Below are 26,296 nucleotides of genomic sequence, written 5' to 3' on the forward strand. Positions count from 1 at the left end.
GTGTTTCAATATGTGCAGTTTAAAATTGGTTTGAGCATATGGTATCCTTGGTTCTCGCGTCTAAGTAGTGGCATTCCATTCATGAGATCATATACATGTTAATAATTCCCGAAAGTGCCTTCTTTGATTATACATATGTGAGTATTAGTCTACATTTTTACATCAATCTTCTCACATATACCTAGTGTAGGGAGTATAGTCAGAAAATCTGTGTGAAAATAGAGTGTATCTAGTGAGGAATTGGGGAATTCTCTAAGGCATGTTACTACATTCAAAATGTTGTTTTAATTGATTAAATGGGAGCTAGTGTGTGGTAACTATGGTTAAGTATATGCTCGAGGGTAGGGATAACTAAAATCTATGTGAGTGGTGATCTTTAATATGTCATGTTGCATTGGAAATCCCCAAGGCATTGTTGGAAGGCTTAGATTTTGTTTTGTTTGTTTTATTTATTTTATTTTGCTCGAGGACTAGCAAAAGCTAAGTGTGGGGGAATTTGATAGGAGCATATTTAGGCTACTTAGTTATGTTGTTTCCTTGCATTTAGTGAGCTAATTACTATTTATTTTAGTCTTGTAAGCTATTTTCGTATGTTTTTAGGTCCTAATGGCAAAAGGAGCAAGAAAGTGCATTTTGAGGCTATTTGGAGCAGTTTTGGGCATGGATTGGATAGCTTAACTATGGAGCAATGTGGATGGACGAAATTGAAGTCAAGAGATGCTAGGAAAGCTAAAAATCTGGGGAAAGAAGTCCAAATGCAAATAAGATAAGGAAAGAGAGAAATAAGGAACCTTATCCAAATTTCCTTATCTTATCCAAACCTTATCCAACCTTATCTTATCTTATCCTATCCTAATCTTTTCCTATCTTAATTCCAACTTCAAAGAGGATTCCTTTTCACATTAAATCACCTAAATATCAAGTTCTAGAAGCCCTATTTTTGTGCATTATGTTTATGCCACATGTAACCCTTCTAGAAGTTCTAGAATCTGCCACAAGGACCATTCTTTGTCTTCCTTGAAATCTAATTGAAAGTATCCTTGTTCTTTTGTGATTTGGAGTCCTAATTCCTCTCCTTTTCAGCCCAAATTTGTGCCTCCCCTTCACCCTATAAATACTTGATGCCACAACACTCAAAAACACCACCCTCTACCACAAATTCACACCACACCATCCACCACACCTCAAGAGCCTAAATTCACACAAATCCCCATTGTTGGCAGCAAGGAAGGAAAGAGGAGCCACCTGGAGTGTTTCTAGGTGTATTCTATCTTTGTTTTTAATGTTTAAGTTTAGTTATGTTTGTTTTGCGAACATGTGGAACTAACTCCTTTTTAGTTAGAGGTGAATTCGAAGCTATTATTATATGTTTTATATGAATTGATTACATCCAGTTATTGTTTCTTAAGGCATGAATGATTTGCTTATCTAAGTTATTAAAACTTGTTTATGCATGTGGGTTGGGGGTCGACATTTAATTTGCATGCATGAATTTGATGCTAGAGTATACGGGGGTTTCACGTAATAGTTATTCACTTATATTCACAAGTAGTGGAGGTTGCTAGTCACAATCCTGTTAAGTAAATCCTTGGTATGAGTCTCATGCGTTTCATAGTAGATGCGTATTCCATCTAATTCAATGAAATAAGGAAAATCTGATGGTTAGTTGTGCGATGCAACTAACTTGGGGTGTTGTCATTCATAGTCTAAAGGAATAATAATTGGAAATTGGTTTATATGCATATATCATGTGTGGAGAAGGACCCTTTAACTAGCCTTTCACCCATTTAATTCACCTAATTTCGTTTTTACCAAGTGTTTTCTACAAAGTTTTTGTTTTAAGTTTTAAATTCGTCAAAAACAATCCCCCTTTCATTTAGTCTTGTTATTTGAGTCAAAATCTGTTTTCTTTGAGTCTTTTGAGTCAAGTTAAGGTTTATTTTCGTCCAAAACACTTGTTAGGTCTAAAATTGAGTCTTTTTGAGTGTTTGTCGCTGTTTTGAGTGTTTTAAGTTAGTTTAGAGTCTATAGCGTCTAGTTTAGTGTTTTTGAGTCTTAATTGTGTTGATTAGCATCCCTTCTAATCCCCGGCCTAAAACGATCCCTACTTTCATATACTACAATCATAGGGTTTTAATTTGAGTGTTGGAATATTTCACATCAGTTAGACCATTCTTCTTTCATTTCATTGGTGACTGGCTTTCCATCTCTATAATTATTATATATATATATATATACACACATATATTATATAATCTGTTTTTTATTAGTTCTAACAATCTAAAACAGAAATATGGATCAAACAAAAGTTAGTGTTGTCAAGCAACAAGTTGAGAAACTTGAGAAATTCAAGGGAATTGATTTCAAACGTTGGCAACAGAAGATGTTTTACTTGACAACTCTTAATTTGAGTCACGTCATTACTTCTGAGGCCCCTAAAGCACCAGAAGAGGGAGATATCTCTGCCGAAATTATGCAGTCTATAGAAGCTTGGACTCACAATGAATTTATGTGCAGGAACTACATTCTGAATGCTTTGGATGACTCCTTGTATGACATTTGTTCATCATATAAGATGGCTAGGGAACTATCTCTGGACAAAAAATATAAGTCTGAAGTGGCTAGTTCCAAGAAGTTTGTGATCAAAAAATTTATGAATTACAAGATAAGTGACACCAAGTCTGTTGTCAAGTAAGTTGAACTCTAGGTGATTGTTCTTGAGTTAGATCTGGGTCTGAAAGAAGGCTTCATGGTTGGCTCTATCATAGAAAAACTGCCTTTTAATTGAAATGACTTCAAGATTTATCAAAAACATCTAATTGAAGACATGAGCATGGATAAACTAATTCTCAAACTGTGTGTGGAAGAGAATCATCACAAGAATGAGTAGTATGATGCCTCATCACTGGAGGCAAAAGCTAATATTGTGGAAGGAGGAGACTCACACAAGGCAAAACCCCATCAGAAAACAAACACAAGGATGCTGCAAAGAAAACACTTATTAATGTGAAAGGAAAAACCTTTAAGAAAATCAAATGAGGCTGTTGGGTTTGTGGAAAGGCAGGTCATAGGGCAAAGGATTGCTTCAGCAAGAAGGATCAGAATGCTGAGAATTCCAATCAAGCAAAAATTGCAAAAGACATGTTTGTTGGTGTTGTATTTGAGGTCACTTTATTGACCAATTCCAATGACTAGTGAGTTGATACATGAGCAATAAGGCATGTTTGTGCTAATCGGAATATGTTTGTCTCTTACCAATCGATTGATGGTGGAGAAAATCTGTACATGGGAAATGCAATTGCATTTGCCGTTGTAGTGAAAATAAAAGTGACGCTCAAACTCACTTATGAGAAAAAGCTTTCACTCACCAATATTCTGCATGTTCCTGATATTCGAAAGAATTTGATTTCTGGTTCGCTTCTTAGCAACAAAGGTTGGTTTCAAGTTAATGTTTGAACCTGAAAAGTTTGTACTCACCAAGGGTGAGGTGTATGTGGGAAAGGGCTACCTGGCTGAGAGGCTCTTCAAACTGAATGTACTTTTTGCTGATGCTATTAATAATAATAAGCCTAGTGTTTCTTCTGCTTACTTGATTGAGTTTTCTACTTTATGGCATGCAATATTATGACATGTTAATTTTCGTTCTCTTCAAAGAATGGTTAACTTAGGCCTATTGCCCAAATGTTTCACAAACAAAGTATATAAATGTGAGATATGCACATAACCCAAATATGCAAGACATTTATATAAATCGGTGGAAAAATCCAATGAAGTACTTGGTCTAATCCATAGTGATCTTTGGGATTTAAGTCCACACCAACTCGTGGAGGAAAAAAATTACCTTATTAACTTCATTGATGATTGCAGCAAGTATTTTTATGTCTATTTGATACATAGTAAGGGTGAAGCTTTAAACATGTTTAAAATATTTAAACCCGGAGTCGAAAATCAACTAGACAAAAGAATAAAAGTCTTAAGGTCAGATAGAGGTGGTAAATACAAATCTAATAACTTTGTATAATTTTGTTTAACACATGGAATTGTACATCAAATAGCAGCACCATATACTCCTTAACAAAGCAGAGTTACTAACTGTAAAAATCGGATCTTGAAAGATATGATTAATTCCATGTTAAAGAGTTCTGGTGCACCACATAATTTATGGGGTGAAGCGCTTTTTGTTGCCAACACAATATTGAACCGAATTCCACAGAAGAAAACTAATCAGTCTCCTTTTGAAATATGGAAAGAAAAGTTACCTACTTATAAAATGTTGAAGGTGTGGGGTTGTCTTGCTAAAGTTCAAGTACCTCTTCTGAAGAGATAAAAACTTGGACCTAAAATCATGGATTGTTTATTTCTTTGTCAAGCCAATAATAGTGCAACATACAGATTTTTGGTTCATAAATTTGAAATTGCAAACATCACTATACAATACTTGAATCTGCAGAAGCCGAGTTCTTTGAGGACAAATTTCCTTAGAACGATAAGTCATATACTTTTAATCAAAGAGTACATGATGATACTACAAGAAATAATGAAAACCAAGATTTGGAACCACGAAAAAGTAAAAGAGCAACATTTGCAAAGGATTTTGGTCCTGATTTCTTTACTTATCTAACCAAAGAAAAACCTCAAACTTATAAAGCTGCATTGGAATCTTATGAAGCACCTTATTGGAAAGTAGCTATTCAAAGTGAAATGGAATCTATCATGCAAAAAAAAAAAAAAAAAAATACATGGGAATTGGTTAATTGCCTTTGGGAAATAAACCAATTGGATACAGATGGATTTTTAAGAGGAAATTGAGACCGGATGGTACCATAAACAAGTATAAAGTTCATCTGGTTGCCAAAGGGTATTGTCAAAAGGAAGAACTTGACTGCTTTGATATTTATTCACCAATAGCTAGAATAATGTCTATAAGGTTGTTAATAGCTATTATGTCTGTTTACAATCTTGAGATACATCAAATGGATGTCAATATTGCATTTTTAAATGGGGAATTAGATGAAGAAATATATATGGAACAACCTGAAGGTTTCATTGTTAAAGGTCAAGAAAAGAAAGTTTGTAAATTGATTAAGTCATTATATGGACTTAAACAAGCTCCTAAGTAATGGCATGAAAAATTCGATCATAATATGATCACAAATGGATTTGTGACCAATGAAAGTGATAAATGCATTTATGTTATGTAAACAAAAAATGCTTGTGTTATTGTATGTCTATATGTTGATGACATGATCAAAATGGGAATAAACAAAGATGTGATTAACTCCACAAAGAAAATGCTAAATTCTAGTTTTGATATGAAAGATATTGGAATAGATGGTGTGATTATTGGAGTTCGAATTCTAAGAAATTCAAATGGATATGTTCTAACTCAATCCCATTATGTAGAAAGGGTTTATGATTGTAAACCTGCAGTAACACCATTTGATCGAATTCATAAACTTATTAAAAACGAAGAAGATAGCGTATCTCAATTGGAGTATACACAAGTTATAGGTTGCTTGATGTACAATATGAATTGTACAAGACCTGATATCGCTTATTCAATAAGCAGATTAAGCAGGTATTCAAGTAAGCCTGGAAGAGATCATTGGAATGCTTTAATTAATAAGGGTATTAAAATACTTAAAGCATACAATAAACTATGGTTTGCATTACATGCAATATCCCCTAGTATTAGAATGATACAGTGATGCAAATTGGATTTCAAGGAGCACAAATAGTAAGTCCACAAGTGGATATGTATTTACACTTGGTGGAGCAGTTGTGTCATGGAAATCGTCTAAGAAAACGTGTATAGCACGTTCAACAATGGAATCAATGTTTATAACCTTAGATGCAGTTGCTGACGAAGCTGAATGACTTAAACATTTTCAGTATATAACATAAGAAACGAGAAATAAAAACTTGGTTACGGTAACCGAAGGTTAGGCCGACTACTTACTTTAGTATAGCTACACCTAAAAAAGCTTATTCCCTGTCAATGTTGCCAATTCTCAGAGCTTGTGATTGTAGTATGTATACATTAAGACATCATGGCTACACAAGGTCGAGCCAAAAATGATGAGTATAATGGGAAGTCGAGACATATAAGGTAATGACATAGAACCATTAGACAATTACTCAAGAATGGAACAATTTCCATTCACAAATTTAAATCTAAGGAGAACATTGCCGATCCTTTAACTAAAGGCCTACCAAAGGATCAAGTGGCATTTACATCGAGAGGAATAAGTTTAAAGACAATTCAATGAGTTATTACTTAACAGAAACCTAACCTAGCTAATTGGAGATCCCATCATCTAGGTTCAATAGGCAAACTAGTTAGGGAAAACTCAAAGTAAGAAATACATAATCCTTACTCATTCTTATGATGGAAAACAGTGTGTTGCGTGTAAACGAAGAGGGTGAATTGTTATTCTTAATAATGCTAATATATTATGGTTAAGATGAATATAATAGGATATTCTTGATTAGCATTTCCTATGTAAGATTGATGTGGGGTCGCATCTTTGAGAATTGTTATGGCTAGAATTCTATAAGGGTCTCATTAAATCAAGATTTGTTCAAAACCAAAATGAACACAACCATATGAGTTTGAAGTGTGTCAAGATGTGTTATATGTGATACTTATTTATTTGATTTACTAATAAGAATGATTAGTTCAAGATATTAAATTCACTGCTTGATTAGGTAAATTCGATGAGTACTTACTAGAAAAGGTTCAAGTTCGAAAGACACATATTCGATGCATATCATATCTCAGTTCTCTGGAAAGATATTACTAAATTAGTTAGTATCTTATTTTTCTATTCCAATATGGGGTATTGCTAGAGTTTAAATAGAAAATGTGGGGTATTTTTGGGAATTAATGTGGGATGGCAAGTCCCACATCGGCCAAAACCTTAAGTCAATAAGACTTTATAAGTGAGGGCTCCTTACATGTAATCAAAATGGCTTAAGCCTATCCTTGGACCTTGTGACCTTGGGCTTGGGCTTAGGATTGGGTATATATTAATATGGGCTCTTGGGCTCGGGCAAATGACCTAAGTATTGGGGTTCACGATTTTGTTTTTTGATTCAGTTTTTCTGAAAAGGATAAAATTGTTTCAATCAATAATTACAACAATTCCGAAAGGATAGGAATGATTTCAAAAGGTTGTAACTGCATCCAACAGTTGCAAAATTAGGCCATTATGTGTATGGCTACAGGGTTAAACAAATTCATTCAATAAAAAACTTTCCTCTTACTCTGTCACTGAGAAACACATATCAATTCGCCAAGAATTGAAGTTCACATGCAAGAACTACTGTAGTGGTGTGGGGGCGTATTTCTGCCTTAGGAGATTGCTACTACAAGCCTCTTCTTCCAAAATCAATTTAGTGGTAATTGTTATGATTTATTTACAACTTCGTTTGTATTCATATTGTGTGATTATATATTGTAATTACATTTCAATATAATCTGTGTAATTATATATATATATTGACACACCCCGACCTAAATCGAGGCATGTTGGCCGTCACGTGATGGTGACGTAGCCATGTGCGCAGTATGGAAGTGACAGTGATACGAAGATGTGAGAAATCAAAAATCAATTAACTAATGCACACAAGACAAGTAAATAAGTGCGGGAACAAGTGTTAGAGTGTAGATACGCACAGTCAAAGCGTAGGTGCCAAGGTGCAATCTAGCAAGCTAAATACTAATTATACAGGGTATGAAAGAAAACCCTACATTGATGGATGTCTGTCAGAACCGCCATAGAGTCCTCGTGAGCCACCAACACGCACTTCTATCTAGAATCTGGAGGGGTGCAAAACAAAAAACGTGAATGGGCAAAAACAAAGCTTTTCAAAACCATTTCTCTTTCCAAAAATTATAACCCCTCACCGTAAAATCCGTATAGTTTCCCAGAATATAAAAATACATACATATATAAAAATCATGCTCGAGAGCAATGAAAATCAAATATATGCCATGTTAAGTATCCTAATATGGAAATAAATAGCCAGGTGAAATAAATCAATGTAAAATGATGTCAACCAGAGTCACCTAACGTGACCTGTACGGTTGAACCTATAACTCATCAGATATGCTTGCACACGTGTTGGAACCACCTAATGTGGTTTGTACGACAGGGCTAGGTGCAAATAAGTACGCTCAAGTGCTACGATCAGGTGAAGGCTGTGCGAATAATCATAGGTTACCTATGAGTCGGAACCACCTAATATGGTATATACGACAGGGCTGTGCACCAAACTTGGATCTAAGGTAAGCGTGTGGTGTGGGAGCACTAGCACTGGGGTGCAAGATAATGAGCTCTAAATGCATCTACGTATAACCACAAACAATGCATCCACTATCATCAATATATACTCACCTAAAGCTTACCTGGGCGTCAGCAGCATCAAGCAACAATATGCATATCTATACTAATGCATACTCTAAAGCATAATGCAATTGACATGGCATTTAAGACGTAATTTCATTTAAAACAAATTTCTGGGAAAACGCAATGCATATATACATATCTATAGTAAACCAAAAGCCCACTCACTAGTATGTAGCTGGATCGTAACCCCCGAGTCTCTCCTGACTGCGCTCATCCTCCGAAACCTATAGATGAAATCACTATTTTAACATTAATTTTAAGTACATAACCAAAACTATATAATAACTTCTCATACGTTGCTCAATTAGGGTGTTTAAATATACCATCGTGGCCTACTCAACACCACGAGCATCCCCATATTTTTAAAATAATTTTCTGCCGTTCCACTCGCCGACCACATGTAGGCACGTGCCTGGCACACAGACGGAATTTTAAACGCCATTAGGAAATATTTCGCTAAATAATAGAATATTTCGTTAACTTTACCTGACGCCGTTGGTATATTCCGTCAAAGTTGATAGAATATTCCCCTTCCTTCTCTGGTGGTTCGCCGGATTCCGACACCAATTGCCTCTGCATCACCGGAAAACTGGGAAATTTTCAAATTTAAATATCTCACTCAAATCTCAACCAAACGTCACAAACTCTACATGGATCTGAGGCCCTGAACGAGTAAAACATGTTTTTACCACTTTGAAGTCCTAAAACCGACGGAAAATAGTCGGAAAATCTTTCAATATTTCGGTCAAAACTGCAACTCGAGAAACTGACCTATCCCAACATCCAAAACCTTCCAAAACTTCTCTATAATCTATGTGAAATTGTTTTAAGACTCCCTTGAGCCCTGAAACTTCGTGAAACATCCACGATCATGATAGAGTAGTAGAGCACCTTGCCAGAGCTTGCGAGTTCCTGGGTTTCTGAGGTTCATTCACAAAACTAAAGGTATGATTGGGTTCCTAACCTTGCAAGGAACTCGAAAACAACCTCCACTAGTTCAATCGTGCAAGATGAAGATGGTTGGGTGTGTGTGTGTACGGACTGTGCAGACGAAGGAAAGATCGAGAAAAATGATGAGGGTATGTACGTGTGTGTGAGTGTGTGCGTGTGATCCGGATTGGGCATAGATAAAAGGGATCTTAAGCCCTAATTGGACTGCATGTTTAGGGCTAACAATTGACCCCAAAACAAACCTAAAATTCTAATTGGACCCAAGAAAGTAGGAGGTGTGGTGATTGGTCTATTTCCTTAGCCCAATTACACAATCGTTTATTCGTAATATTTTCGTTAAGTACCCAACTCGGCCCTAAATCACGTCAACACTCTCATGACATCGAGTATGATTTAATTACGTCAACGGGAAAATAATTTAAAACCATATACGTACATTCACATCACTACGACTTGAGGTTATAATCGTCATTTCTACACATACAAGGATAAAATATATATTAATTCAGGAAGGGTCGTCACATGTATTATATAATATGTTTTTTATTGGTTCTAACATCTACTATGGGTCGAGTAATGACATTAATCCCTCTGGCTCGCCTACTTGCTCTCTTTGATTGACTGATAGTGAGTCTTACAATCACTTGTTCTTTGAGTGTTCATATAGTGCTAGTATATGGTCTAATGTGCTTAATAAGTGTGGGTGTGTTCCTCCTCCTTTAGATTGGCATGAGTTTATCACTTGGGCTACTAATAGTTAGACGAGTAAGTCATTGGATGTTACCATTAAGAAGTTGAGCCTCCAAGCTGTTGTCTATGTCATTTGGAAGGAACAGAATAGCCATAAGTTTAGAAATGAGCACCTCTACTCCATATATGTCTTCAAAACCATTGTGAACTTTATAGGACTGCGGTTATGTTCCTTGCAGATTCCCCTCCCTATTACAAATATGCCTAATTTTCAAGAATGGAGAATCCCTATGTAACTGTCCTTTTGGGTCTTCACAGGTTTCGGCCCTATTGATCGAATAAGAAGGACAAAAAGTGCTGAAAGTTTTTTGTTTATATTTGAAACGGGGTGAATAGGGTATTTTAACTTTCAACTACTCTATTTAAAATATAAAATCTATTATTCTTAAATAATAATATTATATTATATAGGTATAAAAAGTAAAAATATATAAGGCTTGAAAGGTGTAGCCTTGCTTCTAACTCGTTCTCACAATATGTTGTTCTGATTTTTGTGTATTAGAATATGTTATAACATAAATTCTAGTGTAAGTATGATTATGTATATCCTTGGTACATTTGATTACTCTTTATGATGGTGATTATTTCTTATTAGACTTGTGTTACATGGAGAACACATTTTTCTCTTTCCTTGGTTTACTATAGATAAAGTATCAAGCCCTGGATTCAAGGTCAGTAGAAATATTAACCCCACGCCCGATGCGAGTGTAAAAGTTAAAAAAAGAAAAAAAAAACTTCTCTTATAACAATAACTCCAAAAATCTTTACATGTGGTACATAAATATATCAAAACCTTGAAATCCTTTGTGTAACACAACCTCAGCTTGTCTAGCATTTGCCTTGCCAATACCACATCTGTACAATAAAAAGGTGAACGGTGAGCAATAACCATTATTGCCTAGCGAGTAGAATATATAATATGTCAATCAAGTGTGCTGTTTAATCCACTCTATAAATATATATTATAATTATATCCAAAGCTTTAACCACATAATTCCATATCACATCGTCCCTTCACATATTGGTTAACTCCTTCATAATATAGCTCACCACATGACCCTTAAATTGGCCTTGCTGCTCTATTGTCCCCGTGTGCCATATAATTATTCCTCAGATAACCTAACACCAAAGTTCTCATGCTCCATGAACAATCTCAAGAATCCACACACATATAATAGTTGAAAACGATTACATCAAATCAAACATACTTGACCTGAAATAGAGAGGTATTTAGAAATAGAGTAAAATCCCATGATAACTCATGGTTTTAGTTATTAGAAATTAAGAATATTTTGAACACATTACATAAACCACTCACCTCGATAAAAAGAACATTGGGAAGACAAGTATCTACCGAATCACACCACGACAACCAATTACTTTCTTTCTTTTCTCTTCTCCTCATTATTTACTGAGCTCTCTCACTTTATGTTGGACCCAAATTCACGCACTGTTGTGGATGGTGGTTGTGGACCAAGTTAGTAAATGATTTTAGACGCAAGCAGTGGTATAAAAAATTGAAGTACTTAGATTTCATTACCATAGATAAACCCTAGATGTGTGTATTTATATCGTGGGAGAGAAACCTTTTTTAGGATAGAATCCTCGTTCTAAGCAAAGAGAATTCTGGAGGATATCTAGAAGTAGATATTTCACTCTCTGAGGAGTTATGATTACTGGTGGCCTAAGCCAATTCCTAGATTGTAGGAACTCCAAGACTTATAGGATCTGATTGACTCTATATTCGGATCAGATCAACTATCTTGCAAAATATGCATGGTCATTCATTGGAGTCGCAAGGACTCCACCTATTGCCCTGAAATAGAGTGATGGTGGCACTGCTGCTCTATCTGATACAGCTCCGCTCGAAGCTAATAAGTCTATAATCGGACTTTTGAGATAACTGCATTCGGATCAACCTTGCTTTGGCCCTAGAAAATCATGGTTACAAAATTGCCCATAACTATCCATCTGAGAGGCAACCTATTTCCCTTGAGGATGAATTATTATCCAAAGACCATCATTTCGGAGTAAGCTAGGTTACCTATCGTTTAGTCTTCAGTTTCTTGTGCGATGACCTGACTATTGACATTAAAGTGGGAAAGTTAAGTTGCTTTTATTTCCTTTATGCATCTTCTAAAATGTGCAAAATCAAACGTAATAATGACAAATGCCTCTGTTTTTTGGTATTCGCTCTAATCTTCACACACGTCAATCTCTAGGTAGACGACTCTTCATTTTCAGCTGTGAGATCTTTTAGTGATATGTTTTTAAATAACTATTTCTCTTTTGAGATCTTCACAACCATTTTTGTTTTTGCATCATGGAACTTTCATCATTAATGGATTTTACTTGAAACGAAGCCCATTTTAATTTTTTAGGTGAAATTTTTTTCATTCAACACTTGCCTTAATAAGTTGGTCATAGATGTAGTCATACTCTGGGTTGGAGTTAAGAGCCACCTTTGGATTATTTCCTAATCGCCTTTTCGACTATTCCCTTGAATGGCGTAGAGCCTAGATTTTAATGATAACCCACAACTTTGCTAGTTGTTAAACTTTTCAGAGGCCGGATGGTGCATTAGACTTTTGGGTCAAGGTGCCATGTGCCTGTGCCCGTAGCCCGCCAATCATGGCTGAGCTTATTACAGTTCAAGGCCCCCAAGTTGTTAACCGACTAACACAGAATGGGCTAAAAGAGATTCCTCTGACAGTGTTACTTTGGATTTTTAGACTTGCGATCATATGAGTTTTCAAAGTTTATGCTTTGTTTAGATGAGTGAGGTATTCTTCCATCACCAAGGAAAAAAAAAAAAAGGAAACAAATATTGAACATAAAACAGATAAACTTCATAATTGCTTTATTGGTGAAGGAAATAGGATTGATTAATAAATAAGTGTGATTGAATCCAGGAATGATTGACTACATATCTCTAAGAATGAGAGTCAAAACAATGATGTAGTTCTAAGAAGAAAAAAATAATATAATGTAAGGTTACATCAGGGATACTTTTGACGATAAACCTATGGTGGGGCATTGAGAGACGCGATATTGCAATTGAGTTCAGAATAGACTGCCTAAATATCCTGAGAAGCGAACTAAATTGTGTGTAGTTCAGATTGTACCTTTATCTATTTAATTTAAAGGCGTTATCGAAGGGTCCATCTTACGATGATAGGTGTTGAATTTCTCGTAGTTCGCCTATTATCTCCTCACCTTTTAGGGTTTCACGTCCACCATGGTTGTAGTATATGTTAAGAGTGGGTTTCTTCATCGATCGTTGATCTTCATAGTCGGTATGCTTATTCGACCTATCCCTGTTTTTGGGTTTAACTAAGCCCTCCTTCCTTGCCTTGTACTTGGCGAACTCCAAGCAATGTCCCTGATCTAGTAATTTTTTTAATATGATCTCTCAGGAGTGGTTTTGGGTGCCGCATGAATGGTTTGTTTTTTATGCTATGCAGTGCAGGATGTAGACAATGGTGTTTAAATTAGCGTACAACTTTGGTTTAGGTAAGGTTTATATGTCTTAACAACCTCCTCTGCCAGTTTGTTGTAGGCAAGAGGAAATAGTGCCTTTATGGTTCCTTCTTATTTCAGTTCTCTTGGTTTGGCTCTTGTTCTCCTAGTATTGTCATCCTAATATCTAGCATTCTGCTAAAGTGGTGTAATCGTACTTCTTTTTGTTCAGCTTCTAGGAAAAAGTGAATGGACGTAAAAGGCTTGGTTAAACACCATATTGTTCAATCTATCATCTGGCATCTCTACCTCTGCCAGCTCTGAATGGAAGCGCTTCAGATAAGTCCTAATGCTTTCGTCTCTAGATTGATGAGTCATTCTGAACATGGCTGTGTGACGTTTGCGCACATCGCCAAGTAGGTGTTTGTCAAAATGTCAGCCAAACTTTCAAAACAGTTAATAGATCTAGTTGGCAGCTCTGATAACCATCTCATCTTCGGTCTCTCCAGGGTGGACGGGAATATCTTGCACATCTAAATGATATTGTTATTGTACAATGACATAACGTTTTGATAATGCATAATGTGATAGTTTAGATTAGAATCTTCGCGATAAGACTTGAATCGAGTCTAGAAAAACTTTATAGGTAGAGACATGTCTTCATTCACCAACGAGAGTGGACTTCTAACACGGACAGTCGGTCTACTAGGGATAGGAGGATGACATTCTTTGACCAGGCCTTTGACTTTCCATGTCCAAAGGATCTTAACCTTCTTGTTCTTCTAAGGGTTCAGGCTTATTGAACGTCAGGCAGCGAAGTTTCGTGATAATTCTCACAGGCTTTACATTCTTTTCAGCTCGAAATTTGATTAAGACCGTCAAAGGTTGATTCTTCCTTTCAACTAGTGTTAGTTAACTAACACCAAAATAGTGAGTACTACGCAAGGCCTAACCTTTTGATCTTTTCTAATTGAGGTATCCTGTAACTTGAATGCTCATATGCATCATATGCGAGCAATCTTTTTCAGTGTTTGACTAAAGTACAATCATTTGTGAGATTTTGTTCTACAAACGAGTTTAAAAAGTATAGTGAAAACGAGTTTTCGAAGAAAACCTTAATAAATTTCAAAAACATTCACATAAGTAGGATCTTTAGCAAGTAGTAAGCACTTAAATAGTACAATTCGAGTGTACCCTATTCTTTCTCATTTCAAGAAAAAGATGCGGGAGGAAAAGCAAACTAAATTTACTTATAAGGATTAGTTGAAATTTGGAAACTTGTTCTAGTTAGATGCAAAATACTTGCACACTTGTGGATCGTCATACACAAGCTACAAAAATCCATGCTATATAACTAAACTGCATGAATTCTGAAACATATAATAGCTAGTAGCTAATGGTTGAGGCCACTAAGCGGATATCTTTTTATCAGAAATTACTTCAAATATCTTGACGATGATAGGCATACGAACATTCTCTTGTTTTGGGTCAACAAGTGCATCATTCCATTTCAAATCCATTCCTGGACCTTTCTCGTCAAAAGTGAGTATTATCTTTTCAATCATTCCCATCAGTTGTTTATTTGTACTAGAGAACTCCACATCTTGTGACCCAAACCTTCGATAGACCCTAATAAGTTTTCCTTTTCTGATGACAACTGAATCACATCTTCAAATAACTTTCTTCTTTCATTCTTGAGCTCCCCAATCAAGGCATCTAAGTTTATCAGCTTTGTCTTCATTTGATTAGTCAGTCTCTTCACTTTTTGCTGTTTTGTTTCCGATTTAGCTTCAACCTCCAATGCTTGCTGTTTTGACTCACATAAGGAATTTAGTTGCAATTCGAGTTTCTGCTGTATATTACAGATTTCCTCCTCAAGTTCCATAACCATTAATTTCTTTTCTTTAATTCAAGTGCTCACATAACCTTAACAACTGTGATTTTCTCCTAAGTTTCGTGAATCATATCAATTTTTGCTTGTTTCTTGGCTAGTTGTGATGAGAAAAAAGCTAATGAGCAGTTAAGCTTTTGATCAATTTTCTTCATATTTGCCTCATCTAAAGCCAACATTATGTTCATGTCTTCCAATTTTTGGCATTTCTCAACACAATTAATTCGACGTTTATTGTTTGCAGCCTTGAGATGTTGCATTATGGACTCTCTATATTGCAAATTGCATTTAAAATCATTTCACATCTGCTATGCCACAGAGATCACCTCAACTTTTTCATTTACTTCCTAAGTCTGCTTCTCAATTTCGAAACTTGTCTTCTGGAAAATTTTAGCTGCTTTTTGTGAGTTTTCCTCCAACTCTCAAATAGTTTTGCTTTGTTTTTATATTCTTCCCTAAGCTTCTCAAGCTCAGCTTCAACTTCGTCTAGCTCTTCATAAACCGTTTCCATAGTTTTCCTTTCTGATAACAAATAAGACCTATTTGCAACCTAAACAAAAATTCAATATCTAACACATCCCAAATTCTTATCACATTAATACTAAGGATAGTATGGCACATGACAACATGAATTGAAAACAACGTATTTGAAATGTTAGCATTGGAAATGGCAAATCATGTTTTGAAAGCTCAAGAACCGAAAAAACCTCTTTCTTTCTGCTCTTTTGCTTTCCTTACAAGATGAACCATACTTTATAAGAAATGTCAAGAATTTAGCACAATTAGATAACAACTTGAACAAAAGGGGTTAATAATTTCTTGGCTGATAAGATAAAATGGATGAAACCTAGAACAGAAACCCTAGATTTAACCAAGATTTGATTACATCAAGATTGTTGGGATATGTATACATACCAAGAATGTATCTCCTTCTATTTTTCACAAAGAGAGTAATTTGGAAAGGTTCAATCAAATTGTTGCTCGAATTAAAATAGAAATTTGAAATCCAAATGAATGAGTTAAGAGTATCGGCTAACGCCTGAATTTAACAAATTGCCTACTTGACCAAATTTGGGTTGAGCTCGAGATTATGAATTCAACCATCCAAACAAAGCTAGAACGTTACATGCATTTACACAAGAGATATTGGCCTTTGGTTGAGACCATCGGCCAAGTTTAACATATAACTTTACGGTGTCAATTTCACCTCATTGTCACAATACCTATGAAACTCTCTTTGATGCTTTCTCCACATCATGTATCCTTCATACTTGTTATTGTTGCTCTTGCACCAAGACCACTCAACATTCCACTTCATTTGATCCAAAGAAGGCACTCTTTCTAGAGAAGTAGTGGAGTTTCCAACAAAATTACCATGATGATAATTTTTACCTTGCTTTGTTCCCTCGATAGTTTATTACGTTAAATATGGATTTCACCCAAATAATTCAGCATCATTTGTTTTGTGCAAAAAGATGTTAACTGCATAAATGAGGGTGTTTGAGTGTGAGTTCATTGGAACAATTTCATGAAGGCTCGATGTTTAGGCATTTGATTACTTACTTCCTAAATGATGATGAAAATGTAGAAGAATGCACTCTGAATTTGAAGGAGAAAGTTAAGAAGTGTTGCAATTTTGGGAGTAGAATTTTTTTTTTCTCAAATGAAAATTAAAAATAACGAAATAGTTGTATAAAATTGGGTCTACTACTTTTCATTTTGGAAAAACCAAAAAAAGTACCCTTTTTTTTTTTTTCAATTAGGTTTATTATTTTATTTGAAAAATAGTGTACTATTCCACTCAAAGCTTGTTGTACGTTCAACCAAACCAAAACAATCAAGATTTTATAATGTGCTGCAATTGCACCTGATTGATTGTGTACCATTGTAATACATTATTATTATTTTTTTTTGTCAAAAGGTAAATTTTATTACCAACAACAAAGACCCAATTATAAGTAAGCACAAAGAAAAAGTGGACCTTTCAAGCAAAAAAGAGACCAAACAAGAGTTGCTGCCCAAAACCAGAAATAAACCAAAAGAATAATCGAGAATTCTGCTTCCACTGCTGCCGCAATAGTACATCTTGATTAGCATGATCTAATGCTCCCAACAAACACCATAAACCCAACCAAACAACACCTCAGAGATGAAAGGAAAGAAGACTCCTTCATTCAACAAAGAGCACCTCGCCGATCTCAGCCACCAATTGAAAGAAACTAGTGGGATTACCACAAGCGACACATCCAATTTAAGTAGGCATGCACTAAAAACAATTCTTTGAGCAACACTTGCATATATGTTAACAATTTAAGTAGGCATGCACTAAAAAACAATTATTTGACCCATGGAATTCAAAGGCTAGTGAATGGTGAACCAAGGCTTTTTACAAAGTTAAAGAGAAAGATTTGTGTTCACAAGGTCACTCCTAGCTCTTGGATATTTCCTTGCTCCTTGACTCTTTGCTTCTTGAGGATGCAGTAAATCAAATCTCCAAAGATTCCACCATGAAGCCTTTAAGTCTACACCAAGGATGGAGTGTGAAGAGAAGATGGATGAACCTAGAAGATGAAAGAATGCTAGCAATTTCTCCTCTTGGTGGCCAGCCTCCTTAGAAGAAAAGGGAGATATGTTTCCCTTTTTAGCCTCAAAAATCCTAATGAGGTTAAAACAATACCTTCACTCTTATACCCACTCACAACTAAGTGGCAAACTTGAAATTAAGTATTGTATTTTGTGAATGGTATATTCATCATAAAACAATCAGGTACAAGAGATAGCAATATATATGTGCTAGAGGGAAGAAAACAAGACTACTTATCCCTCCTTGATTTACGTCTAAAACTAACAAAAAAGAACAAATAAGACACATCCCTTGAATTAAGGGAATTGACAAGACAAATAAGACAAATTGAGGAAATTGACAACAAGAGACACATCCCTTGAATTAGGGGAATTGACAACACTATCTATCACCCTAAAATCCTTTGTACGATGAACATGCAACCTAACCTAACCCTAGTTGCCATTCTTTCTTCCAATATTAAGCCATAACCTTAATCAAGGCTGGCCTCCCTTATTTAGTGGACTTTTTGTTCATTTTGTTTAAGTTGTCTCACAACTTGAGCTCAATAGGCCTCATAAACTAAACACCCATTTTGACTACGAAACTTGAAACAAGCTTAAAGCTCAATACAAATTTATTCGATTAATTAACTAATTGATTAATATAATTTAAAGTTTAACAATTCCAACGAGAATAATAATAAAATAAACATTCCAACGAGAAAAAACCATTATTTTATAGGAAGAGATGGGATTTAAAGCAAAAGCAGGAGATCCATACCCACCAGACAGAGATGAGAATTTTATGATGAATTAGAAACGATCAATTTAAAAAGGCTTAATTGTATAAATAGTTCTCGTGATGATATGATATTAAGATAATAGCGCATGTAGTAAAAAAAATCAGATTTAAATCCTTAGTGGAATTCGTTAGGGTTTAAGCCAAAAACCAAAATTCCTTAATCTCTTTGTTAATCCCAAAAACAAAACTGTGAATTTCTGCACTCCTTTCGTTGTGGTTCAATAGAAATGCTCTCATGATTAATCAAATCAAGTAAAAATGCAATTCAATACTAATCAGTCTCTCGTGTTTTCTTTATTCATAGATTGTTTTCGTGCATGTTTTGGAGTGGAAGGAGACTCTGCATCTGCTTGTAATGGCCAGCTCATCCATCTCCTTCTCTCTATGAACTCCTTACTTCTGTTTCTTTCGCATGATGTGAGATGACATTGAAGAACCAGTAAGGCCTTCTTTCCCAATTAATAATCAAGCACCTGTTTCTATTCAAAACACATGCGGAAAAATAGGCGCAATGATTAGGCCATTTAAAAATCTAGTTGGTATAAACAGATTGAAAGCGGAATCAACTGAGTGTGTGTGTGTCTATATATATATATATATATATATATATATATATATGAAAGTGTTTTTACCGCTTTACTAAACATGGGCGTTCGATACATATACACTTGAGTAAAATATGCGACAACAGTAAAATTAGGGGTTAAGTTTACCCAAAAATTGTTATTATCCTTCTTCTTTTCCCAAAGCATTTTCCTATCAACTAGTTGTCAATAACCATAAGCTAATGGTTCAGTAGTAAATGGTGGATTATGAGGTTTCCTTAAAACTAAAAATTGGAGGTTTTGGGTTTGAAACCCGCTACTAGTGTGGAAGCCTGACTTGTGATCAGGAGAAACTCCTAGCTCCCAAAAAAGATGATAATCATGGCTAGTTGTCACTCTTAAAAAAAAAAAAAAAATCAACTAGTTATCAATTATTTTTCTATAGTTGGTGGGTGGCATGGTGGTGCCATCCGTATGAACAAGAATGCTATATAAGATCATTCACCATGTGGTGTACTTTTTGGTGTCAAAAGAAGGTCCATTTCATAATTTCAATTTATATTATGTTTGGTAATTTTGTATGCATCCGCTAGCAACTAGCAACTCGTTGATTTCCTTTTTTTGCGGCATACAGCACAAGTTGTACCACATGACATGCTGCTGGCTCTTGTTCTTACAGTATTGTATCCAATACTCAAAGATGCTTTTGCTTGCGTACACGAATCACCAATACTGGGCTCCACAAAAGATTGTCAATGCTTTCCTTTGCAAAAAAACTTCGTACTTGTGAACAAAATTGTTCATAATATTAATATAAATACTTTGTAAAGATTATCTTTAAAAAAATCAATAAATTTGTGTTCATTTAGTCATGAAACTATATAAAAACAGATAGTTGGAATTTGTAAAAGTATTACAAACTCTCTATCGGTTTATATATTCGCAACAATTGATTGGCTAAACAATTTTATTTTATTTTTTTTGCACATGTTATTTTTATAGAGCGATTTATAATACGAATAATTTCAAGCATAAGCACAAATTTACGTGGATCTACCACGAAATGTCCTGAACTTTTTGACAAGGAACTCTTTCACAATTTTGTGAAGCCAAGCATTGTTGGCCTTGCATATGTTGAAACTTAAAAGTCTAATTTTAATTGACTAATTGCTACAACCAGCTATATCATGCGTATGTATTGTATATAAAGCACTGTTTTTCTCTTGGCAACCTTTTGGTGGGGCCCTTTCATATTTGATTCTCATGTAACGTGCAAATTGGACTGGATTGCTCATCCTTTTTGTACCCATTAGGCGCCTGTGCATAAGAGTCTCTGATCGTGTCATGATCCATGCAAATTGCAATGACAACCGTTCATTGAACTTGCTGTCTACATTTTCATGCAAATATCAAGGGTGATACAATTGAAAATATATTTCGGTTTCACATAACAAGCGTTTATTGAACTCGCAATTCACTTTTTCAAGCAAATATCTCTTAAATAGATGATACAATCGAAAATATATCTTGGTTGCAAAAAAAATATCTCTTATTAAACATCCCTATAATCTTTGTTTCTTTCTTGAATGAAATAATGGTATGAACCAAATGCATTCACGGCCAAGATTCCTTGTCTGGGGCAAATTACAAAATGATTTTGCATAAAAAAAAACGTGATAAAAGTGTGCTTAGATGTTTTCTTTCCTTGGAAGTGGCCATGTGTTTAGTTTAGGATGAGAATTTTCAAAAGGTTTTGATGGTGGATTAACTTTTGACGGCTCGATGGAAATGCTTAGATGTTGTAGGCCCATGGCTTACAAGTTTAGAACGACTCAAATTTTCTCTAAAATAATTTTTTTTCTACCGGAATGAATAAAACTCATTCAAGAGGAGGAATCAATAGTGGCCTTGCCAAAACGTTATCTTAAAAAGCTTCTCAACAACAACAAAAAAATTTATCTCGTTGAGTGAGATTAACTGTAAAAAGCTTTCCTAAAAAAAAAATTTTGACCATAAAACAGTACACACTACATGATCCACCTCATTCTGCATACAAATAATTGTTAAGCAATAGCTGGATGCATCAAATAAAATCCGAATTTCCTAAATCTATCACGCATCGCTCCAATTCAGCCAAAGATTGATTCTTAAGGTAGGGTTTCAATTTCAAAAGAGACTATTTCCAAATGAAATTCTCTATAAATTTTCTATCACCTCATATTTATACATAATATTTTATAATATTTAATACAAAATTAACTTCAAATTGTGAAATACCTTTGTTTATGATGAATTTTTAATTAGAAAATAACCAAGAATTCATGAAGAATTATTCGTTAAGAAAGTACCCATTTCTCTAATTTCAATAGTTCAATGCAAAGAGTCAAAGTCCGCCGTACATTTTCAGGGTGATTTCTTAATCTTTCCCAGGAAGTATTAACTCACAGGTTGACATAGGTTACACGTGTCGGTAAGTTGAGCCGTAAACACGCGCAATGATTGGGCTTGGATCTACCACGTCAACAAATTTGGACGCTAGTCTGCCCCACTAGGCACCCTAATTTTACATTAGCCCATTAATTAGTCACATAATTCGAGATGATGCCAAACGATCGGAGGAGCACAGTAGCATCCATGCTCCGCCGCACTATATGAACAGAGAAGTTAGATCGTGACCGTCGAATGTGTCACGATAGAGTCCAAAATAAAATAAAAATACAAATAAATAATTGAGAGGATTTCTTTATAAATACTGAAGTAGACAATCTCACTTCCAGGTGGTTTCTTAGAAAGCACAGAGAGAGTGAGAGGAAGAAGACGACGACGACGACGACGATGGCGATGACGGGGTTGGGAAAGCACAATTAATTCCTTTTCCTTCTCTGAAATTTTTCTTCACGGTTACTTCACCGTCGTCTACCGCCATAATTTTTTGGGTTTTTTTACCAGGCAATAAAATACCGATTTCACCCTTTGGAGTCCCGAAAATCCCGACTTTGTACTCGACATCGTGACCCAAGTCTTCGTTTTCTATCATTTGGGGTGGGTTTTGTTGTATAAGTAAGATTTTTCAGTTTGCGGACTTAAAATTTGGGTCTTTGATTTTCCGGTTTTTACTGTGAAGTTTTCTGGGTAACTTTGGAAATAAAAAAAGAGGAAATTTAGAGGAAATTGAAGTAATTTTTTAATATTTTGAATTGGGTCATTGTGTTATTGGAGTTTGATTAGGTTCAAGTTGGTGTTAGTTGAGCTTGATTCTTGAGAATTTTCTATTAATGGAAAGTTTTAGGCTTGATTATTGAAGTTTCTGTCTTGTTTGATGTACGAGGAAAACAAGATGAATGACTTTTTGCTCTCTTTAGATTTGGTTAATTGGTTTTTACCTTTTTTTTAATTATTTTGTCTTAATTACTGCTAAGGGTTAGTGGATTTGTTGGATTGAATTCATCATTTCCTAATACAGTTGATTGCTGTTGCTGCTGCAGCAGGCAGGAACCATTTGGGCATCCCGTTCCCTTGGTCTCAAATTTTGAGTCTCTCTGGCTTTCTAGTTTCTACTCCTTTTCCCCACAATTCTTTGCCATCATCTTTTTGCTTTCTTCTAAATTCGGATACCCAAAAATGGCAGTCTCTTTCACTCCTTTGCCATGGTGTTGGTGGGGTGGGACAGAGAAGGAGCCTGCTAACAATGGCTCCTCAGTGAATTCTTCTTTTGAGTGTGGTTTTGGTGGTATGAGGGACCCCGGGGCGGTTCAATTCCCTTCCGTTAAGGGCACGAAAATGGCCTCGTCACCGCGAAAGGTTAAGAGGAAATGGCTGAGTAGGGAAGAGAGGAGGGTTGATAGGGAGTATGATATTGTTATTGTACCATCAGATGGTGGTGAAATTTTGTCAGGGTCGGAGTCCGATGACTCGGACTGGTCTATTGGGTGGTTGGAGCCTCATGGCCCGGGTTTCCAGAGTGACGATGACAAATCGGATAATAGTTATGCAGTGCTGGTCCCTTGCTACAGCCCTGGCTGCAAGGAGGTGGTGGAGGATTCCAACAATGAGCTCTTGAGTGCCATCAAGAACCTCTCTGATGAATTCTCTTCTGGTAAGAGATTTTCCTCTTATATTTTTACTGCTTTGATTGAGTATTTGACTGCAAACACTAACCAATTGAAACTGTTGAGTAATTTTTTATTCGAGCGATATTCTAATCTAATTTATACCCTAACTGTTGGGGAATCTAAGTTAATTCATATTTGTATGCTTCTTAGACAAAACAAAATCTTGTTTTCGGTGATTACTTGTTTTAGGGATAAATAAGGTTGGATTGTTCATTACATACCAAACAATTTGGTGATTCTATTTTGGGGATTTTGAGTCAATTATTGTCATTATGCAGACATCAATCTGTCACCATCCTTGCTAATTTAATTTTTATGTTGCGCAATCGGGTGGATAGGATCTTCCTCTTCATCCCACTGCATCTCGTGTTCAAACACTTGCCTTCCCCTTAGATAAGCTTAGAGTAGAAATATCGCTTGTAGTAAAACAAAAATTGATGTAGGGCAATTGTTTGGTTAGTATCTACTAACAAAATGAGGTAGTGATGAAGGCCTCCTAGTCTTGTCCTTTCCTGAAAGTATAGAGCTTTGTGGCTGCAAATCTCAAAACCATCAGAAAGTGTATGGGGGAAAGTGGAAATGCACTGCTCTGTGCAAAATATTATGGTTTTTGGGACCTCATGTCCCAGTTTTTTGGAGATGTCCTTTCCTGAAAGTATAGAGCTTTGTGGCTGCAAATCTCAAAACCATCAGAAAGTGTATGGGGGAAAGTGGAAATGCACTGCTCTGTGCAAAATATTATGGTTTTTGGGACCTCATGTCCCAGTTTTTTGGAGACTAGTCCAAAAGGTTGCAATTTGCAGGACTCATTTTCTTGGAGCTTCAAGTTGATTGATCAGCCACTTTGATAACCCTTACCTGTACAACCTGTTCTGGTTGGCAGAGTGACTGCATGACCTTTGCAAAAACTTGAAGAAACACTTGGTTTTTGACCCTACCTTTCTGATTCCGAATGGTGTGAAAGCACATGAGAAAACTTCCCAAGTGAACTGTGGATTGTTGATGAGCACAAAATCACAGAGACCATGTTGAGCACAATAGCTTTAAGATGATTTACTGCTATTTTGGTTTGTTGTGGGTTGCGTGGTTCCTCATTTACATGAGGAATGAATTTGCTTGTTGGTTGGCCCTTCGGGCCGCTGTTTTTCCAAGAAGATAAAATTTCCTTGTTGGCTTCTTTAGTCTTTTACACCTGTAAACATGTCGCTATAATAGCTTTAGATAGCTTAAATTTTGTGTGCATCACGCCAGAAAAATATTCTAGAACTTTTCTAATTGTGTAATATGCTAAGGTTTCTGTTAATTTATGCTCTATGTCATCTGTGCTAATCTGCATTTTGGTTATGCAGATTGCAAGAACTATATGAAACAGTGGCTTTCTTCTCTTCAGAACTTCGACGCATAAATAAGCTGATATATATATCTCAAAATTGGCCCTATTTTGATGAGTTCTTCTCTGTGTGATCCTTTTTTCGAAGACTCAAGTCTGTTACATACTTGTATAATAGTAGAAAATATTTAGAATGCGATTAGGCCGCCCTGCACCAGTAGAATCGAGCCGAGAAGCACAGAAGATTAACATTCATCAGACTTATGTGGATGATTTCGACGCCCCTTAAATTTTGAGGACGGGTGGGCAGACACTTCGTGCTTTCCGGTATGCTGGATGCTAATTGTCACCCTTCTGCTATTATCAAATATCCTTGGAGAATGCTTTTTTTGGGGTTGTAAATAATATGATCATGTTTGTGGTCTCTAAGCTCCCTACTATTGTAACTCATTTCCCCGTACTCTTTAACTCTTAAGCGAAGGCCAATACTCAACTAAATTTTGCAATAAACAGTTTCATGTTTGGAAATGCTTTAAAATGGTTACGCTTTTAAAATAGTTAAAAGTGCTTTTAGAACTTTCATAAAAGTTTACGCACTTCTAATAATAAAGCATTGTCAAACAAGCATTGTCGATTGCGTGGGACTATATTTCTATTTATGAGTGCTTTATTAGAATTACTTTTATGATTAACACATTGAAAATTTTGACTTGAAAAGTGCTTTCTAAAGAAGTATGTGGTAAGTGGTTTTTGCAGAAAACACTTCTATTAACCAAAACACTTCTAAGCTCCAATCAAGTTCCAATTTGAGCTTTCAAAAGAGCTCATTTTAAGGGTCAAGTTGTGTGGTACCTTTGATCCTACTGCAGCATTTTTCTGTGGTTGTGGATTGCAGTGACAATGATGAGGCTCTGAGTGTTGGTTTTAGTATTTTTGTCTTTTGAGATGTGCAACTTGCAATTGGGGGAACAGATTGATTCGTTGTTGGTAGTGGCAAGTAGCCTTTAGCTTGTGCGGTTTGTACATTGGTGGCACTTTGACTCCGCACAAAGTGTTTTGTTCAAAGCTCCTTTAATTAACTCCCCTTTCATTCGGTGGAGGAGAGAATGTGTTTGGATTGTGGTGACCGTGGTTTGCCCTTTGGTCTTGACCTCCCTAATTTTGGTGTTGAAAATTTAACCAAAACCTTGCTATTATTATACGCTTATACGTGAATAGGTGTGTTGAGAACATACAATTATACATCGTAAGTTTCGATTTATAAAAATGATAGTTTGAGCATCTCTCTATTTGTTGCCAATTATGTTTTTTGTTGAATGCTATAATTTGAGTGGTGGTATTACTGCATCTCAATTTATTGATAATACCTCTACTAAAACACTCTCCCATAACCTTTTTTTTTTTTTTCTTTTCACTAAACAATATATGTACACTAGGAGGTGGGAAATTTTAAATAAGTCACACCATGAGTCAACTATAA

General features: G+C 35.6%; 1 protein-coding gene across 3 annotated transcripts; it reads left to right on the forward strand.

The window, feature by feature from the left end:
* The first annotated feature begins 22,135 nt into the window (after window positions 1–22,135).
* Window positions 22,136–25,240, forward strand: LOC103954718. 3 transcript variants are annotated; one of them, XM_018649281.2, is made up of 3 exons: window positions 22,136–22,416; window positions 22,838–23,470; window positions 24,836–25,240. In XM_018649281.2, exons 2-3 carry the CDS (start codon window positions 22,996–22,998, stop codon window positions 24,889–24,891), a joined length of 531 nt encoding a protein of 176 aa, XP_018504797.2. In that variant the 5' UTR covers window positions 22,136–22,416; window positions 22,838–22,995; the 3' UTR covers window positions 24,892–25,240. The 3 variants fall into 3 exon arrangements, with proteins under 3 accessions (XP_018504797.2, XP_018504798.2, XP_018504799.2); XM_018649282.2 differs by having other exon boundaries at window positions 22,860–23,470; XM_018649283.2 differs by having other exon boundaries at window positions 22,863–23,470.
* The last annotated feature ends 1,056 nt before the right edge of the window (window positions 25,241–26,296 follow it).

This window comes from the organism of the source record quoted next, unplaced genomic scaffold, assembly GCF_019419815.1.
Source record: "Pyrus x bretschneideri cultivar Hongxiangsu unplaced genomic scaffold, Pyrus_bretschneideri_v1 Contig18, whole genome shotgun sequence".
Classification (NCBI taxonomy): Eukaryota; Viridiplantae; Streptophyta; class Magnoliopsida; order Rosales; family Rosaceae; genus Pyrus; species Pyrus x bretschneideri.